Source organism: Agelaius phoeniceus, chromosome 4, assembly GCF_051311805.1.
Source record: "Agelaius phoeniceus isolate bAgePho1 chromosome 4, bAgePho1.hap1, whole genome shotgun sequence".
NCBI classification, from domain to species: Eukaryota; Metazoa; Chordata; class Aves; order Passeriformes; family Icteridae; genus Agelaius; species Agelaius phoeniceus.
The window spans coordinates 66,192,391-66,211,796 of record NC_135268.1 but is presented as its reverse complement, the minus strand read 5'-3'; the positions used below and the strand labels follow the sequence as shown (position 1 = coordinate 66,211,796).

The 19,406-nt window shown below is 42.7% G+C and overlaps 1 protein-coding gene across 1 annotated transcript; it reads left to right on the top strand.

The window, feature by feature from the left end:
* The first annotated feature begins 410 nt into the window (after positions 1–410).
* On the top strand, positions 411–9,413 carry LOC129120727 (uncharacterized). Its single transcript, XM_054633472.2, has 4 exons — positions 411–667; positions 2,730–2,872; positions 4,636–4,724; positions 8,882–9,413. Exons 1-4 carry the CDS (start codon positions 426–428, stop codon positions 8,951–8,953), a joined length of 546 nt encoding a protein of 181 aa, XP_054489447.2. The 5' UTR covers positions 411–425; the 3' UTR covers positions 8,954–9,413.
* The last annotated feature ends 9,993 nt before the right edge of the window (positions 9,414–19,406 follow it).

Genomic DNA, 19,406 nt, shown 5'->3' with positions numbered 1-19,406 from the left:
CAGGGCACTGAAAGGGGGATGGAAGTGCGGGCTGGAAAAAAGGGGTTCTGAGTTTGGGCTCAAACTCCCTCTCAGAGTTTTGGTGGTTGCAGCTGCTCCTGGCAGCCCTGGGCCTGGAATCCCAGGAACACCTGGGAAAGCAGGCACGAGTGCCAATGCCCCTTGTAAGTCAGAACCATTCAAATGGCAGGCAGTGCACTGGCCAATTCCTCAGTGCAATCCCTGCTCTGTCCTCATCCCCAAAAAGCAGCTGTAGTTTGTTGTGGTGATTTTCAAGCTCTGGGGGAGCAAGTTACTTGAACCAGGTGCCCCATGCAGCTGCTCAGACTTCAGGAAAACCACTCAGCAGACTTCAAGAGAGATTAATCAAATGGCCTGGCTTTAAAAACCTTACCCAGGGCAGGTGAGTCACTGCTGCATCTTGCATGTCAGAGCAGAATCACCCTTGCCCAGACCTGGGCTACACAGCCTGTGGCTCTTTAAATCTGCGCTGCGTGCTGCAGTGCTCTGCATTGTTGCCATGGCAGAAATCTCCCCATAGTAATAACCTCTTTCAGAGAAGGTTAAAAAGAGACAGTGCACATGCTCAGAAATGCTGCACTTGTTCTCTTAGCAGTTTGCAGCGGCCATTTCAAAGAAACCATCACAAAGACAAGAGAAAGATCAGGTACTGATATTTTTTCCTTTGTTAAAGGGGGTGAATTTTCTCTTTCATAGAAGTCCATGCACAGATGTGTCTCTGTTCCCAGCTGCACTGCAGGGAGAGACCACCCTTGTAAGCCTGTCATGATTGTTCCTTGCAAATTCCCATGCAATAACTAAGAGGCAGGAGTCAGGTGTGATTTAAGATGATTGCTGCCCTAGAGGAGCAGTTGTTCTGCAGTGGGGCTCACGTACAAAGCTGAGCTGACTCTGGGGTGGGTGATGGGTAAGGTACCCAAAAAAAAAGTTTAACAGTGTGTCTGTTTTGTTTTGTTGAACCTTCGTAGTACTCATAGTCAGCTCTGAGAATAGCCTCTGCTCCTGCTGACCAGGAGGCTGCTTCATCAGGTGCTTCCAAAAGAGGCTGATGTTGTCCTAATTTACTATTACTTGGAGACACTCTGCTGCATCCTATTGCAAAGACTGCTATTTTTGATTGTACTTGTTTTGATTGCAGATCACCATTAATTAAAACAGAAAACCCAAACCACTTGTAGTGATTTAATCCCTTTATTTTAGGGATTGTAGAGATTAAAAAAAAAAAAGGATCACATCAGATCCAAATAGTGGGTGGGACAGGAAACCCAATATGAGGGTATAGAAATTATATTACCCTGTCTTGTGTTGCCATGGGCTCAAGTATATCTGTGACTCTACTTGTACAGGTTTGTCTCTTGCTTCTGAACCATTCCCTGCTCTTGTGTTTGGGTTGAGGTGCACAGGCAGGGGATGTGTGTAATGCTGCTCCTGCCCTGGCTGAATTGCTAGTTTGCACATGCTGCAAGTGTTTGTGCAGAGTTTGCAGCTCTACTTTAGCTGTGTCTGAAAAGGTGGATTGCACATATTGAAGAGCAGTCCTGTTCTGTTCTGTGTTTGTGGCAAAATGGGGAAAACCCTTCCCTTTCCTGCCTCCCTCTACTGCCTTTCTAAATGTGAAATACAATCTGTTCTGGGGAGTGCTGTACTCTTGCATTCAGTACATGCAGATCTAATGCTCTTATGCAACATCTTTTGCTCAAAAAGCACTAACAGAAAGAGGCAGAATGTTGTCCTGCTCTCCCACAGTTAGCTGAACAGATTTTTTAATGTGAGTTTTATTGTATTGCCATAACTTAGCCTTATTTTAGTCTATCTTTCTTCCATTTTGATGTTCAGGAATGAAAGGTAAACTTGGCTGAGCTAAGGCACTCCCTAGCAGTGTGCCAGAGTCCTTGAGGCTTGGATTGGGATCTCTAACAAGCAGTTGCAACTTGAGCCAGTCCCTTTTGCTCTGAACAGTTTACCTGTTGGGTCAAGAAAACACTTAATTTGAAACTTATAAAAAACTTACCTCTGTGTGAAACAAAACTGCTGCTGGACCAGGTTGTACCCAGGTCTGGGCATGGTGTGGCCTGGCAGGAACAAATGGATGGCTGCAAATAGTGGCCTGAAGCCCAGATCAGGAGGGGAAACAGAAGGTCAACAAGTTTTGATGCATTTACCATTAGAAATTCTACCTATGAATTTGTGGAGGTTTAACAAAAGTCTTTTTCTTCAAATAGATTCATAAAGGAGTTTTTATAATTAGCACGCTGTGTAATGCTAATGGTTACCTTTAGTTATTTTACTTGTGAAAAGATGATGCAGTAAAGGAAGCCAGAGGCCAAAGACCTTGTTTCCAGGTTATGTTTCAGCCAGCTCTGTAATCCCTGAAGTTTTGATCTCAAAGTGTAACAGTGAACCAGCTCCCCAGATTCATGTCTGTGTAGTTAGGAAAAAGTCACAGACCAGGCAAAGCATCCTGGCCTTCAAATGAAACCAAGGACTTCTTACCTTGTGTAGGAATGTTCTCTCACAGTTGAGTTTTATGTACACTCTGGAAAGGTTCAGAGAACTTCTCTCCATGCTCTACATCTTCTGGTATTTTGTCTTCTTTCAGAGGAAGACTGACAAATCTTTGGCCATCATCAGGGACATTAACTTTGTGACAAAACCCTTGTGTGTCTGTAGTGTTCCTCACTAACTTGTTTATGTCTCTTGACAAGCAGAGAAGCATCCATTCCCAAGATGCTGGCACCCTGCCTTCTGAGGAGAGCCATCCTTACAGTTCCTTTGGTATTTTTGGTTGCACTACTTGTCTCAGAGCCTGTCAGAGCTGACCAGGAAGCAGGAACAGCCATCCCAGCTGAAAGTGAGTACCACCCTGCAGTCCTCTCCTACAGCCCCTGCCGCAGTTCTCATGTTGCAGCACTCTGAAGTTTGCCCAAATAATTCAAACTATTTTGGATATGTCTTGCCTACATTGTTTTAAAACCACAGCCTGATAATCTACCAGTGCTGTTTTGCTCCTGCATCCAAAGCTCCTCACTCTCTTATCTTTGTCTCTTGCTTTTTGCTGAAGTCTGCCACTGTTCTGCATCTTTTCTTTTGTCCATTGTGTTAGCCCTTTCTATGCCAGCAATCACCATGTTTGCTTTTCAGAGACATTACTGAGACTTGTTCTTTTTCATCTGACATTGTCTGTTCATTATATTTTGTTCTTCAGAATGTTTGCTGTTTTAAAGTCATGATTTTTATTTAAAAAATTCACAATGAAGATGCCAAGAAACCATTTTGTCAACACCTAGTCTTGGGGCTTTCAACCACCTAATTCTCCTTTGCTGATCTGTTTTGAGTTTATTTTATTTTATAAGCATAATGACAGGTCCTTGCATCAAGTTGTTGATGTGAAAAACTGCTGTCCTCTCCTTTTGTCCAGTGTAAATACAGTAGCACTGAAGTTGGGTGATGGTACAACAATGATGGAGCAGGTCTTTAATACTATTTAATGTGGAGGGTTTATATATATATATATATATATATATATATATATATATATATATATATATATAAAATATTATTATTTCTTCACCAGTTAAAGACTTTGGCAGGCTCCCTTTCTCCAGCAGGCAGAATTCCTGGTTGCTGGTGAGCACTCAGATGTGAGCTGGGAGCTCATTGTCCAACATGTCAGAGGCATGTACAGTCCAACATCACGTGTTTCCAAAATGGGCTTACAGACAGGACACAGGCACAGCAGCATTTCCCAAATTAGCCTGGATTTCATCCTTTCATTCACACCAGACCCCAAAGAGCAAACTAAAGCTGGGCTCAGGATTTCTGGTGAGGTTGTCAGCCAGGCACAGGCACAGAGAGGCCAATGAGAGCAGCTGAGCCTGATGAGCTCAAGGTGTTTGTCTGTCTGTCTTTGCTGTCTCAGTACTGTTGTCTGTTAGGGCACAGATCTGTGTTATGTGGTGAACAAGCCAAAGCAAGCCTTGTGCCCTTCAGTCTGAATGTCTCAATCTGGGAACGTTCTCTTAAACACGCCAATAAATCCAGATTGCAGCAGTTCTGCTTACCAGCACTGCCTGCTGATAACAGGGCATTTGTTTGGGCAAAGCTGTGTCAGATTCAAAGTTAGAGGCTGAAGTGGTCTGTCTTTATGATATTGTAGTCAGTTTTATTTTCTTAGTCTTCTATTTAGAGCTCACATTTGTTAGATCAGGAGATGAGATTTTTCTAGGGAGCAGGTTCATGTTTTCAGATATAATTTCTGAAAAATCTGAAGATAAGGTTGAAAATGTACCCAGGGTTAGTGGAACAAAATGAAAGACTCAAGTTAAGAGTTTAATGTTTCCATACAATGAGCTGTGGAAGGAAAAGTGGAACAGCAATGTAGTGGGAAGAAAAATATTAATGTAAATTTGAAGTAATTCTTTTATAGTTGAGAGACTGGGTGGGCCATCACAGTGAGCCAATTAAAATTACCTGGGTTGTTTAGGAGTATCAACATCAGTACTCACTCTGTGGACTCTTTTCTGTAGCACTTTCTGATACTCAAAATCACAGTTTTGTCCTTCTAGTTAATTCTTCATGCCATAAAGTCATGATTGTCTCCTGAATCTCTGCTAGGCCGCCCCTGTGTTGATTGCCATGCCTTTGAGTTCATGCAGAGAGCTCTGCAGGATTTGAAGAAGACAGCATATAATCTAGACACAAGGGTAAGGAAACATTAAATGTCTTTTTTTTTTCTCCAATATAAAAGAAAATTCTGTGGATAAAAGTAGGGAAGGTGGATGAATTTTGCACACTCGGTGAACTGTGCTGTCCTGTGCTCTAAGGTGAGGCTGGTTAATTACATTTCACCTCTCTGTGCAGTAATCTGTGGAATTCTGCTTTGGGGTATCAGGGACAATAGGGAGTATAGGGAAGTGTGAACTGACTGTCCTTCTCTTGCCAAATTAGAGCCATTAGTGCTGATTTTCTCACTCCAAATACTGAGCACACACCTTTGTTTTTATGTCAGGGGGAGTAAGGTGGGAGTATAATTTATATATATTACCCAAAAGGAAAGAGCCAGCTCAAACAAAAAGCTTACTAAAATAAAATACTCCCCTGCATATACTTTTATCCCTGGGGAGAAGCTAAGGGAGGAAACATCCATAGAGTTTTTCCATTTCTCTAATTTCATAATGGTGGAAAATGCCACAAAGTAGAACAGCACAGGGAATGAACCTTGTTTGGCTTGCAGTGAGTGTGCAGAATGTGCCAGGGCTGGCACCTCCCTTCTCTGGGGGATGTGGATCTGTCTCTGGCTGCAGCAACCTGCAATCTGTGTCCCAGGCAGCTGCTGTGTGTCCCAGGAGGGTGGCTTTGTCCCCACTCCTGGGCACCCTTTAGCTGGAGTGCTATAGACACACTCCTGCACACATTGCTCAGCAGAAGGCACTGAAACTTTTCTGCTTTTCTGCTTTATGGTCAAGGCTGTTCACGGGTCAAAGCCTGTGAGCTGTTGTCTTTGAGGAATGGTTTGAGGTTGCTTCAAGCAGGGTCCTTGATGTTTAGGTGAAAATGCAAGTGCATGAACCAAGATGCCTTGAATTGTGACATGCTAGAAAAAAAATAAACATTCCAGCAGAACCAGATTGGTATGTAGCACATTTACAGCTAAACAAAATCTGTTCAATAATTACAGGTCAAATATATCCTGGGCTTCATGAACAAATCTTGCTAATGAATCTGCTGAGCACTTTATGCAGCCCAAACAAGATGTTCAGATTGTGCTGTAAAGTGGTTTTAGCACACCTCTTCCTACTACAAACCTTTGAACTTTTCATCAGAATTTTTTCATCTTGATGCAAAGTCTCTTAAGATTTTCTCTGGGTGTCTGGCAGTGACCTTTATGAAACCTTCAGCTTGCAGACCAAGAGAAAAGCTTTATAAAACACAGACATCCAAAGTAGAAGTAGCATTAAGAACCCCCTGTGTTTTAATAGTTTTTAAAAAATAAAAATTAAGGACAGCCAAAGAGATAACATGAGGATAGAAAGAAAGTCAGTTGAGATGAATGTCCTATTATTGGCTTTCACACTTGTAGATTTGACAGCAAGCCTGAAAATGTGATATATTCCCATGAAAACAAACCTATCACTTTAAAATCTAAATAATTAAATTCATATTGAAATCCTTCAGTTTCCCATGACTGGAACAGGCCTATTCCAGTCATTAAGCTAGGAATTCTGCCTACATCCTCAAAAGACATGGAAATATTTAACAGTTGAGGACTTCTTGGAACTGTCTTCTAGGGTATTTTAATTCTTACTTTTATTATTCAGCTGTGGCACTATTTAATGCAAACTGAGGGCTTTGGGACCACTGCTTTCAGCCACATATATTTCACATTTGACTATTTTAGTCTGTTTAGCTGCTTTGTGGGGTAACTATTCCTGTCCCTGAAAATACAATTCCCTTTGTTAATATTCCCACTGGAGACATTAATTTCCTTGAAAAACTCTCCTTTGTTTGCAGGCAAGATTGTTAGATGATGACTAAGCAGCTCTAACTGTGTTGGAGGGGGAGGGATTCCCAAAAGCTTAGAGAGGAAATTCTCATTTAATTCCTCCTGCACATCTTACCCTGTAGTTCTGTACAGGGGAAGCCTGTGTATCATTTTATTGCACAAGAATATTGCTCAAGAGCTTTCACACTTCATTTGGCCCTGGGCTGATTTACATGGTGTCTCAAAGCAAACTGACTCTGGAATAAGTCACAGGCCCTTTTATGAAGGCCACAGACTGGATCTCCTTCCTTTTCCAATCCCAATGGGTTTTTGTAACCTACCCTGGTGTGATGGTCCCTCACTAATTGTCAGGCTGGCTGATTTCTACACATCAGATCTGTTTACCCCTCTCTGCCCTGTTTTCTGTTGCTGCTGGTCCCTCAGAGCAGGCTGGAGTAGTTGTTTTGGCAGTGAGAATTAACTGTGGGCAGTGTTTTCTGGGAATTTCTGTGGCTCACCACTCAGCCCAAGTGCCACATGTGGTCATGGCTGGGAGAGGAGTCTTGTGCTGCTGGGAGGGAGCAGCTCCCACCACAAGCCCTGCTCTTTATTGCTTTCTAAACTGTCTGTGGTTGTTTGGAATGTTTAAAGCACACTAAGCTAGATGTGCCCCTGAAAATAAAAAGAAAGGCTTGAAAATGTTATTAAAGATATATAAGATGGTAAGGAGCCTTGGGACTCAGCTCCAGAGATGTTGGCATGCTGTCAACCTCCCTTAACCTCAAACCATGGCAAATGGTGTCAGTGAGGTGGTGAGAAGGTGGTGATTGAAGGTCTTTTCAATGATTAGCAAAGTCTGATCAGATCTTTTCGGTTTTGCAGGGCAGCTGAAAGAACTAAAAGTGATACCTGATTTAATATGAAACCACAGGGTTGTGGTTTTTCCCTGAGATTTATCATCTGGGAAAAAAAACCAGCCTGAGCAGCAGATGGCTTTTCCTTTTTCCTGCACTAAGAAGGCAAGTGCAGAGCAGGATGCTTCAGCCCAGCTCTGCTCTAAGTGCCTTTAGCTGATGTGGGTCAATGGATAGCACAGCTTTTAGAACACAGCCTTGAATCCCATGGCAACTCTATCTTTTCCAGGAATTGGATGCTTCAGCCCAGCTCTGCTCTAAGTGCCTTTAGCTGATGTGGGTCAATGGATAGCACAGCTTTTAGAACACAGCCTTGAATCCCATGGCAACTCTATCTTTTCCAGGAATTGCAAGTCAGGCAGGTTAAGGATGGGTGTGGTTGGCATTTAGAGCTGGTGGGCCTCATAATGCCTTTTTCCTGTGCCTAGCTACAGTAGCTGTGGCACCAGCAGGGATTAATTTGGTGAGTGGACTTCCACAGCTGTGGGAAGTGTCCCATGGCAGTGAGGGGGCAGTTTTCTCTTGGATCAGGCTGATTTTTAGCTACAGCTTCAGCTCGTGGTAGACAAACTGAGGTGAAGATGTGATGTTGATGTCAAACATCTCTGCTGCATCATGCTTCTACTGAGGCAGCAAGTGCTCCAGACAGCCAGGAAAACCCAAGTGTGTGGGGAAGGATTCCCAGATTTCCTTTCCCTGCTGTCCCCTCCCTGGTCCCCAGCCCTTTCTCACACAGGAGGGCTGAGAGCCTTTCAGACCATGCCCAGCTCCAGCTCTCAGAAGTTCCCAATCCACCCTCATTGCTTCAGAACCAGGGATCTGTGGGCAACAGAGATCTCCTGATATTGATGAACCTCTGTTCAACCCAGAGACTTCCAATTTCACCAGTTTGGGACCCCTTTCCTTAAAGAAGTCAGGAATCTCATCTTGTATTTGAATTGTGATTGCTCTGTGCCAGCTCAAAACCTCTTGTCTGTTTTATTATCAGTAACTACTGAATTTTTGTATTATTAGGAGAAAGTCAAAGAGAAACAGGAGAAATTGGAGAAATTAATTTCTTCACTGAGAGTGGGTCCAATTTAATTTAATTTTAAATTCAGAGTCTGTTTTTAAGTAAAATAAAGTTTCTGACATGATTTGGGAGGGGTGGGGAGGGGGCTTAAGCCTCTAATGAACTTCTTAGCTTATGCTCCAGTTTGTGCTGTTGAAATAAGATTGTAAGAAAGAAAAGTAACTTCCTCCATGTCACAGGAAATAGTGCTATGTTGGTGTGCCAATTAATCCCACAAAAGCAAAATCATTTTGTAGAGCAGTAAACAATAATTCTGATTTTTACCCCAAAATTCACCTCATACCACTAGTTCCAAATTGTAGAATAAAAATAAAATGGACTTTTCTTTGGGACCTCATTAGTTTTACAATGCTGACATTTGTTTTTTGATGATGTTGTTCCTCCCTCTTATAGACAGAAACTCTGCTTCTTCAGGTGGAAAAGAGAAATCTGTGTGACTGCATAGCTGCCAATCTGCTGAACTGAACCCTGGAGACCCCTGAGGAGGCTCACCTGTCCAGCAGTTTTTAAAATGCAGCTGTATAAAATACAGCTTTATGGAGTTCATGTGGCAAGCATGTATGCCCCAATGTGCTGATGAAACCGGGGCCTGTGTCTGATGTATTTGTCTGTTCTGCATCGTTTTTTAAAAGTACCCTCTTTTCACATCTGCTGGACTGCCAGTAAGGGCTCAATCCAGTAAATCTGTTACTTGATTTTAGGGTGGGGAGGGGGGAAATGTACCTGCTTTGATTTTTAAATCAGAATTTGCCAAGTGTAACCCCTCCCCAGATAATTTTGGAAAGCAGTGCCCTAGAGACACGTGCAGCTGTTTTTTGTCTTTAATATGAACATGTGTCTGTGGCAGCTTACCCAGTTACATTGAGACATGCCACTGTAGTCTCTGTAGGCTTTGCCTGTGTATTAAAGATGATGAAGTCCTTTCTGTTTGTTGTCTGTGCTGTGCCCACCTTCAGGCATGTTGTAATTCTGTCAGCTGTAATGGGGTGTGTGTCATGAGGAGTTACACATCTGCTGTTCTTGGACCAAAGCAGTTTATATCTCGGTGCTGAGCCATCTGCTGTCCTGCAGAAGAGTACTATTTTCTTTAATTAAAATGTTTGGTTTCTTCCCCTCCTTCCCCGGGCACCCCATTCTTACCCTAGTGAATTTCTGAGTAGTTTTATTTTAGCAGGTCCAACGGACAGAGTGAAAAGGAGAATCAGGGTATGATTAGGCAGCCTGGCCAGTTCCAGCTGTGCCAAATGCTGCCACCAGCAACTGCTCAGCATCACACTGAAGGACAGCTCTGTGCGGTGCCAAGAAGTTTCTTCATGAGTCTGTGCCTTATTTTGCTTCAAGTGAAACACAGGGATTAGGTCACACTTATTTGGTCCATCCCGTGGTGGACTGAACTCCAAATGTTTTGGTTTTCTCTGGTAGCTGCCTTTGAAAACTGCTCCTTCTGTTTCAGGCAAGAAGAAAGACCTTTGTACCTGAAAGCTGAGATTGTTTCATCCTCACCTCTCCCCCTTTGTTGTAAGATTCTGTGTCCACTCACAAGTCTGAAATAGGCTGAGCTCTGTGAGGAGGAGGTGCTTGGAGTTCTTCTGCTGTGCTTTAGGGCTGTCTCAAATGATTCCAGCATTGACACCTGGCTTGGGAAGGGGATGGGACATCTGAAGGTAAAAATCCCTTCAGCTGAATTTGGAAGCAAGTTCCTGCCTGTGGGTGTACTTACATAAATAAATAGCTGTGACTTTGCTGGAAGTGGATGGGAGAGGAAACACAACTCCTGCTCTGCCCCTGCGGCTGCAGGAATGGTAACAGCGGCTGGGGGAGCACCACAGGGGCCTGAGTGCCTTCCAAAACCTTCCAGAGCTGGGAAAACCAATCCCTGTGCACTGAGAAGCACAGCATGCCCTTCTGTGTGTGACCAGGACACAGGCCAGCACAGAAGCCCAGTGTGAATGGGAGAGAGAATTCTGCTGTTGTTTTTCCAAATCCCCTCAGGGAGCAGCTGTGCTGTGTTTCTCACTCAGTCCATTGACACAGCATGGGAGCACTGGCTGTGCTCATTTTGGGCTGCTTGGCAAAGCCAGTCAGTGCAAGCCTCACCTGCAGCTCCCCTCCCAGGGGGTGGCAAGGAGCAGCAGTCCTTATCCATGGCAGAGCACTCAGGATTTCTGGGAGCAAAGCCTCCTTTGGAGGGCTTCAGCTGGTCCTGGCTGCAGCTCAATGGCTTCTCAGAGCTCCTTGGCTTTTGCTGCACTTGGCTTGTCCCCATCTTGTTCTAGCTTGGCTTTGCTCCCCTGCTTTGCTCTGGACCTGTCTTCTCTCTCCTCTTCCATTCTGGCACTGCCCTCCCTCTGATCCCAGGGATTTCTCAGGGCACTCCAGGCCCTTCAGTCTGGTGACTCTGGAGTCACTGCAGGTGTGGGTGGTGAGGCTGATCCTCCCCAGGTCAGCAGCCCCTTTAGTCCAGCTGGCAGCACTGCCAGAGCAATGGGTGACACCAATTTACCATGGAGCAACATCAGCATCTCATTCCCAGGGAAGAGGAACTCACCTGTTCAGGGAAGACATTGTGTGGAAAGATCCCTTTTTACCTAAAAATGAACATTTCTATTGCAGAACTTGGAGGAAGTCCCAGAACAGCTCATTTTCAGATGAATTATTCTGAATTATTCTGTGGACTGTCCCCTAGGCTGCTGTAAACTCACTGGTTTGTTATGGGTGTGGTCAAGATCCCAGCCATGTTTGCCAGATGGAAACACTTATAGATCTTCATGAATTTTTCCCTTGGTGATTGCACAGACACTGGCTTGAACAAAAGAAAGCATGATAATTTGGAATTCCTTCAGTCATTTTGCTGCACCTCTGCTTTGTCATTCACTTTGTTGGAACTGGGGAAGTGAAACATGGGACAGAATTGGGCTGTTGACCCAGCCAGGAGGGGGACAGATGGGGAAAGAGGAATAACTTTCTCATTCTGTTTCTCAGAACCTGAAAAATTTAATATTCCTTTCAGTCTGCAGAAGCTCCAATACAAGCAGGATTTTCCTAGTGGTGATTTTTGCATGCTCTTTTAAATTACCTTACCTATTCTCTTTTCATTCAATTACTGTTCTGTATTAATTCTTGTTCAAAACCACCCAAATGACAGGAGAGCACCATTTCTGAAAAAGAATTGGCAGGGAGGTGTGGGAATTGCACCCAGCAACTAGAATATGTGTTCTGGGCAAGCGAAAGGAAACTTTGGAAGAATTTGAATATGTAAAATCAGGTTTAATATGATAGTATAGTTTGGTATGACAGAGTGGCAAGACTCAAGACCATTTTCATAGAGAACAAGAACACAGCAGAACCATATAAAGTGCTGGCAAAGGAGCCAGGATAAACAGGAGCAGTGGACTGGGAACTAGACTGGGAACCTTCAGTCTAGTCAAGAGATGGCTGAGGAGGGTGACAGAGTTTATGAAGCCATAAGTGACCAGGGAATGGCTGTTTGCTGTCCCTTTGCAAACAAGCAGTGGGATGCACTGGACAAAACCTGCTGGAGGCAGGGTCAGAGCAAACATGAGGATGATGCTCTTGACCTGCTGTGTGTCCCAGTGCTGGAAATCTGCCTCTGTGCCTCCTACAAGATGTGCATTTTTTTCTCCTCAAAATCCAAAGTTCCTGTTAAATCCAAACTATTACACAGAAATATAATGGGGTCATCAGCACACTCATGCATCCTTCTCACTGTCCACCTTGTCCTGTTTTATTCCCTGTTCTACAATACATGGTGCCTCTTGCTTTGTGGCTGCACTGAAAGCTGTCTGGGCCAGAGAAATGATGTCAATTGCACTGCCAGGTGACCATCACACCTTTAAGTGTTGTCAACTTATTAAATAAAAATCACTATTTAAAATATTTTGGCCTGATGCTCCAGTTTCAAGCACAGTATTCATTTATATGGGTTTGCAGTTTAATCTCCATGTAGATATTCCTTAACTTTCCAACTCCATCTTGCTGCTCCACCTGTGACTCTGTAGAGTTGGGAAGTGGCAGAAATTATATTTTCAACACCTCTAAACACTTAAAGTTTAAAAGGTGACTTAAAGCATAAGAAGAAGAGTTCCAGACATGGATGCCATGAGAAAAGAAATGCAAATATCTGCAGATTTTCTATTTTTACATTGATCTGCCTACACTTTTCGTTCCTCACAGTCAGGGCTGTCATCATTTGATTCCTGCTCTGAACCATGAACTTTCTGAAAACCTGCTAAGACATCAGCTTGTCTTCATTAGCCTTGAGCACCTTTTGCTGTTTAAATCAAAGTAAGTGACACTGCACTTTTCTGCAAAATTTAAGTGACAGAACTATAGATTGTTCTCTTTGTCAAGGGAGTCTGAAAATGGGGCAGGACTGGCAACCCTCCCGCTATTCTTCACATCTTCACTTTTATTTGAGAGTCCAAATCAGCTGGAAAGACTGCTGCTGACTGGGGATGCAAGTTAGACCCTTCCACAGAGTAGGCAAAATGCAGATTTCAAGGGAGAGCAATGTTCAATTTCTTGTTTAGATGTGGAGGGATCTGAATATTCTCTGTGTGTGCATTAATAACTGCACTTAATGTTCATGCTCAGGCAAACAGAATGGTAGCCTCAGCCCCAAGCTACATCTCATTGTTAGATGTTTTCTAAGAATTGATGCTTTTCTTTTAAAACTTTATTTTTTACCCAATTCTTTTATTTTATTCCTAAAGTCCATAAAGTATTTGGCTATGCAAAAGCAACGCAGGCAGAAAATGTGGGCAACACAGAGACACAAATGAAGGAGTCCCATTACTGGGATTTTTGTGCAGTGAGGGACCCACGTGAATTGTTAGATAAAGAGAAAAAAGCACAGCTTCTATCTAGCTTTAAGGGCTAAAAGTGTTTATAACATGACATTTTGATGTGTATAAGGATATTCATCTATGGGAGTTTTCTGCAAAATAGAAAGCGTAGGAACTTTTCTTTATAAGAGTTTCATCTTGTCCAAATTAATGGACAGATCTGCTAACAAAAAGTAGCTTTTAATACTAAATCTGCACTAACTTTTGTTAAGTTAATTTAGACAACCAATGCTGACAAAATCTGTTGTTTTTTGTGGCTTCTGCACTGAACCAGATGAAATTTAGCATCTTCCTTTGCATTAATTCCAACAGGCTTTAAAGTCCCCAAGTTTAGTGAGGTTGTATCTATTAATCTTTTGGCTGCAGCCTATTAAGATGACCATGCAAGTTTCACCTGGCAACTTTTCAGTTTAATATGGGGTCTGGGGAGAGACACAAACTTCAGGGCAAAGCCCAGAGTTACCAATGTTTGTGACTGCCTAAAATCCAGGCTTTCATGGAGGCCACCTGCCGTGCTAAAACTTGTCTCAAAGTTCTGGGCATTGTGGGCTATTTTTTTTTCCTTGGTTAAAGAGCAGAACTTCATCTGTGCACTAAATTTGTTACACAAGGCTTCTTGCCTAAGCAGCTCTTGCATTCACCCTGGACTATATATACACCCTGCAACACAGCATCCAGCCCCTGAACTGTGGCTGGTTTCAGCCAGCAGCACTAAATATAACCAATGCACAATTCCTTAATTTGGGCTTGCACCAAAACAGGACCTGAACAATGTCTAAATGCCTTTTGACAGCTGGTATGTTGTACATTTGTTTTATGCACAATTTCACACATGGAAGGTTGAACCACATCCTAGGAAGTCAATAGCTTTCCTAAGCTATAATGAGCTCTCCCCACCTGCCCTTTCTGTAAGCACAGGCTGTGCAGAGGACTGCCAGTTTTTAGTCACTCTGGTTTTGGTAGCCATGGAATAACCTGCCCAAATCCCAGCACTTAAAATGTCAACCAACAGTTTCTTCCCAAAGTGTCCTAGATTGCAAGGCAATGTGTATTCTATTTGCCATCTGTTAGAGGTGGGGCAGTTATCTTCTGTTCATTGGGCAGTTTTCTTTATCTCTTCCACAAACCAATCCTCCCTCCAGGAGATCTCTTCTGTTAATGGGCCAGTGACTGTCCCTGCATGGCTGATAAAATTCCATCATCCCACTGGGAGATGCTCTGCCCAGAGCAAAGCATTCCTACCTGGATACAATCTGAGATTTTGGGACACCAGCACAGCCTTTCCACTGGATTCCCAGAGGAACAGCAGCTGCCTCTTCCACTGGATCTTCAGAGGAAGACCACACCTTTCTACAGGATCCCTGACACTCCAGGAGGGCTGCAGCCACAGTTCCAACTGGACTGCTACCAACACCCTGACCCACAGGGTGTCAGGTTGTGTTCTGACTCTGTCAGGGTTGTTTTAGTTTACTGCATTGTTTATTTTATCTTTTTATTTTCTTCCCTAATAAAGAACTGTTATTCCTGCTCCCATATCTTTTCCTGAGAGACCTCCTTAATTTCAAATTTATAACAATTCTGAGGGAGGAGGTTTACATTTTCCATTTCAGGGGAGGCTCCTGCCTTCCTTAGCACACACCTCTTTTCAAACCAAGACACAAACACATAAATTCAAGAAAGTATTTTTACACACAAATAAAGCAAGTAAATAGTGACATGCCTATGTCTTCCTAGACAGGGATAAGATTGGCAGTAGCAAGGCAAATATTTCAGCTTTGTCCCTGGTGGCACACAACCCTTGCCTATGCTGTAAATTGACCCCATGTCCAGCACACTTTTGCCTGCTGATTTCCAGCAGTCCCATGCAAACCTCATCAATAAACTAGAAAAACTGGTATTTTACCAGTGGCTCTTACTTTTTCTTGGATTTAAAATTCTGAACTGACCTTCATTTCACAACAGCTTGACACAGCCCCTCCTGCATAGTTGAAAGCATTCTAAGCTTTTGAAAGTGTTTTAAGATGCTTGTCACACTTGGCTTCAGTGGATTTTTGGAGAACTGATCAAGCCTGGGTGCTTTCCCACATCTTACACTGTGGTGAAAGAGGCCTCTTGGAGTTGGCTTGTTCCTACACTAAAGGATCTTAGTGCCAAATTTCCATCCACTCCCTGTTTGCAGCCACATCCCTGTTTGGCAGTGTCACGTGGACTTTGTTGGGACAGATTCAGTGTGTCAAAGCCTCACAGGCTGACCAAGGTTCAGCTTGTGGTCAGACTCTTGAAGGGTTTTCCAGGAAGCTCTAAGACAGGGAACTTGTCAAGCAATGATGCCAAGAACAAATTGATCATTTCATGAGGGGGATTTTCCCCTTGCCAAACCTCTGACTTAGTGTTTAAAGAAAATCCTGAGCCATCAAGCAAAGGTGAATCATTATCTCACGGCATGAGGGACAAGGTAAGTATAAGGTGATTTTAATTTCAGTCCTTCTCAGGCCTGAGATGGCTGTCAGAAAAAAAATATAATAGAATCTCTTCTGTTTATGGGCTAAAATGTCAAATAGTGCACCAGCCTCAATTCATTGGCAAGGTTGTGGTTTACTTGTTTAAAGGCAGATGAAGAAACTGTGGGCCCTGCCAGCTGCCCTGCAGCCAAATGTCTCTGAATTGGCTTATCAGTGACCCATCCCAGAGTGGGAATGTACTGACATCATACTTGTTTAAATGAGAAAAAACATTTCCTTTGCCCTGATAACTGAGAGAGGAGAAATAATTAGTCTGAATTTCAGATGCTGCACAAGGGCAATGAATTTCTCCCAGGGGTATCTGTGTTTGTGTTGGAATTACAACACAGAGAGCTGGAGTGACTGCCTGGGCAACAAAGTTATTCTAAATCACTGAATTAGGAGAGAAGGGACAGGGAAAGGTATCAATAAGAAATTGCTCAGTTCTTCCCTTGTCTTTATGTAGGGCCACCATCCCAATTACATTCCCAAATGATGTCTAATTTATACCTACAGGCCTAAATATTCCCCTGTCTTCTGCAGGAAATCCATCCCAGTGCCATCCTCATTATTATGAAGTTTTCCAGGGGCTTTGGTTGTTCTTCCTGGATGCCATTTAAACCTGTGGATATTTCTGCTGCTGTTGGTGTCTCTGACAGTTCCTAGTGCTGCAGTGACCAAACCAGACTCAGCACTGCAGCTCAGGCCTTGTGCTGAAGTCAGCCTAAGCTCTTGCACTTCTTTTTTGCAGGTTCCAGTATAATTGTATTTTTGGGGGCAATGAGAGAATATTATAAACCAATTTCAGCTTGTGACTCTCTAGCTTCACCATAGAAGTGCCACTTAATGGGCTGTTCCCCATTCCAAATGTGAGCTGTTGATTAATCCTGATGAAGTGTAGCACCTTGCTTTCATTTTTATAAAAGTTATTTTGATTTTTACACCCTTTTTGTCTAGTTTGTCTTCCTGGTTTAGAATTGTAGTCCTCTCCCCAGCATTGCTTATAACCTCCAGGCTGAAGTTACACCTTAAATAACCACTTTGCTTATTCATTATCCAGTTGTCTAATGAAATGCTGAATAACCCCTGAACTGAACTTTGCAGTCCCAATGTGATCTTCCCATGGGGACAGTGACCCACTGCTAACCCCCAGCAGTGACCCAGCCAGTTTTGCTGGCCTCAGAGGTTTCCTTAGTTTGCTCCTGACAATGCTGTGTGACACAGCCCTGAAGCTGATTAAATTTGGCTTTCCTTATCTGCAAGGCCTGTTACCTGTCACAGAAGGAAACCAGTTTGACTTGATTCTTGACAATTAGCTCTTATTTGCAATTCCAGTTCTTGTTTTTCAAACACTTACAAAATGTTGGTGGATTATTGCTTGAAAAACATTCTCAGGGGTGGATGGTACATTGGCTTGTGTGTAGTTTTTCAGTTCTCTTCCTCATTTTAAACACAGCCACTGCACTTACCCTTTTCCAAGACTGGGAGAGGGTGGGTCACATCTTCCCTGAGTCACATCTTCCCTGAGCTCTCAGCAAGAATTGCAGATGGTGGTTGTTCTAGGTTCTTCTTTCAGTCTCCTGTGCTGGGTCTAGTGATAGCCCTGAGTAAAAAGAGAGCTCCAGGCAGATCAAAACATAGAAAAGGGACCATCACCAACTTACAAGCATCAGTAACCAAAGTAAATTTCTGCTAAATGTTTTTACCTAAAACATGTTCAGTGGTATTAGTTGTGTGAGCCTTCTGCTCACCTTGTTTTCATTGGTAAGTAACAGAGATGCTTAGTTCTGTACCACTTTTCAAGGCACAACTCAATTAACTTTCCCCTTCTGCTGAACAGAGAATAAACTCTTCCCTTGGGTTTTGTCTTCCTTATTTTACTCCCCTTGTGTTTAAAGGATGCTTTCTTGCTGTTCTTCATGTTTCACACTTCTTGTGCCTGGTTTTGTGTCTTGGCCTCTCTGGGCTCATGCCTGGGGTTGTTCTCCTGCCCTTCTGTCCTTCAGGTCATGGTGACCAGACACAGATTCTTCTGTGCCTGTGGTTTTATCTTCTGTTTGAGTCCAGCAAAGGGCTGGTGGCCATGTGAGTGGGCAATGATGTAGCACTTCATATTAGGCTGGGATTAACTGCCCTGTTTGCCACGTGTGCCCATGACTGTAAGAATGGAGTTAGTTCTGAGACCAGAACCTTTGCCTGCATCTTCCTTTTTTGCACACATATTCAACTCAATTTAAGTCATTTTCACTGGATATATAAATTTTATTTCCCCACTTCAAAGACGTAACTTTCAATACCTGTAACCCTTAGGAAACAGTAAGAAATTTTCCAAGGAAGCCACCAGATGTCTATCTGTTAGTGTTCAGAAACACATCATCACATAAGTGATTATATGTAGGTGCTTTTATTAAGAGCTCTGGGTGTCAGGAGTATTCAACTCAAATCTGACTCCGACCATACATTCGAGATGATCGTGTTTTTATATTCTATCATTATATAACTTTCATGTTAATTATTAAACTTATATTGTTCTATTGTATACAAAGATTTCAATCAAGCATGGCTTCTCATGTTTCCCCCTTAAATTTCTAACATAGTTTCTCATGATTCTTCTTATGATTACACAATAATTATATCTAGTTACTAAACAATCATCACATCTAACAATGATATCATTTATCTTACTGCTTACCCAGGTGCAGTGATCTGAGAAAACACAAAGCCTAACATTTTCAAAGTCTATCTTTAACATTTTCCAGAGCTCCACTATCATATCCTCACTAATCATCTTCCCCTTAAATGCCTGATCATTCTGATTGCTTTGGAGGAAATTCTTTCTCTCCTTTAGCAAGCAATTATTAGGTGTGTATTCTCTGTAGAAAAAGAAAATTAAGTAAAAATATTTCTGACAGCCCTCTGGGATTCACTATGATATTTTTCAGACACTAAACCGACTTCTGTGAATCTCTTGGAATTTTCTTGTCTTCCAAAGTTAATTTGGTACTGGTATTCCTTAGCTATGGTGAATGTAATAGTGAATACCCAATAGTGAATGTAATAGCTAAGCAAGTCATGCAAATGTTTTCATGTGTCTCTCCTCTTCAGCTTTGTTGGAGGTGAGAAAATAGCACAGATTTCTGGAACTTTTCCATGCAGACTGGCTCCTGTTCTCTGTGAATTGAGAACCATGTCTTGGACCACATGGTTCTGTTAGCAGGAGGAGTTGGAAACTTTTTTCATGTTTCTTAAAGACCCTGGCATTTGACACAAAAACTGGCCAGACTCTGTAAGTGTGATGTCTGGTTGTTTTATGTTGACACTGAGAAGAGGGGGGGAAAATAATTACATAATTTTAAGCTTAGTTATATAAGGGACACTGAAATAACATCTTGTTCCCCTTTAGGTGGTGGATACAGAATGCCCTACTGCAGATATCACAGTAGTTAGAATTTTAGAAAAGACTACATTGATATCTTGAAAAAATATTAGAACAAAGAGTGCTTTCTACCTCATCAAAGGTTATTGCAACTGTAGGTAATTCCTTCCTGTCCC

Bases quoted from the DNA above. Each gene is read 5' to 3' on its own strand.
- LOC129120727 (XM_054633472.2), top strand. From the start codon at position 426: ATGTCAGAGCAGAATCACCCTTGCCCAGACCTGGGCTACACAGCCTGT. The intron at 2,873-4,635 runs GTGAGTACCACC...AATCTCTGCTAG, and splicing joins AACAGCCATCCCAGCTGAAA to GCCGCCCCTGTGTTGATTGC. The intron at 4,725-8,881 runs GTAAGGAAACAT...TCCCTCTTATAG, and splicing joins CATATAATCTAGACACAAGG to ACAGAAACTCTGCTTCTTCA.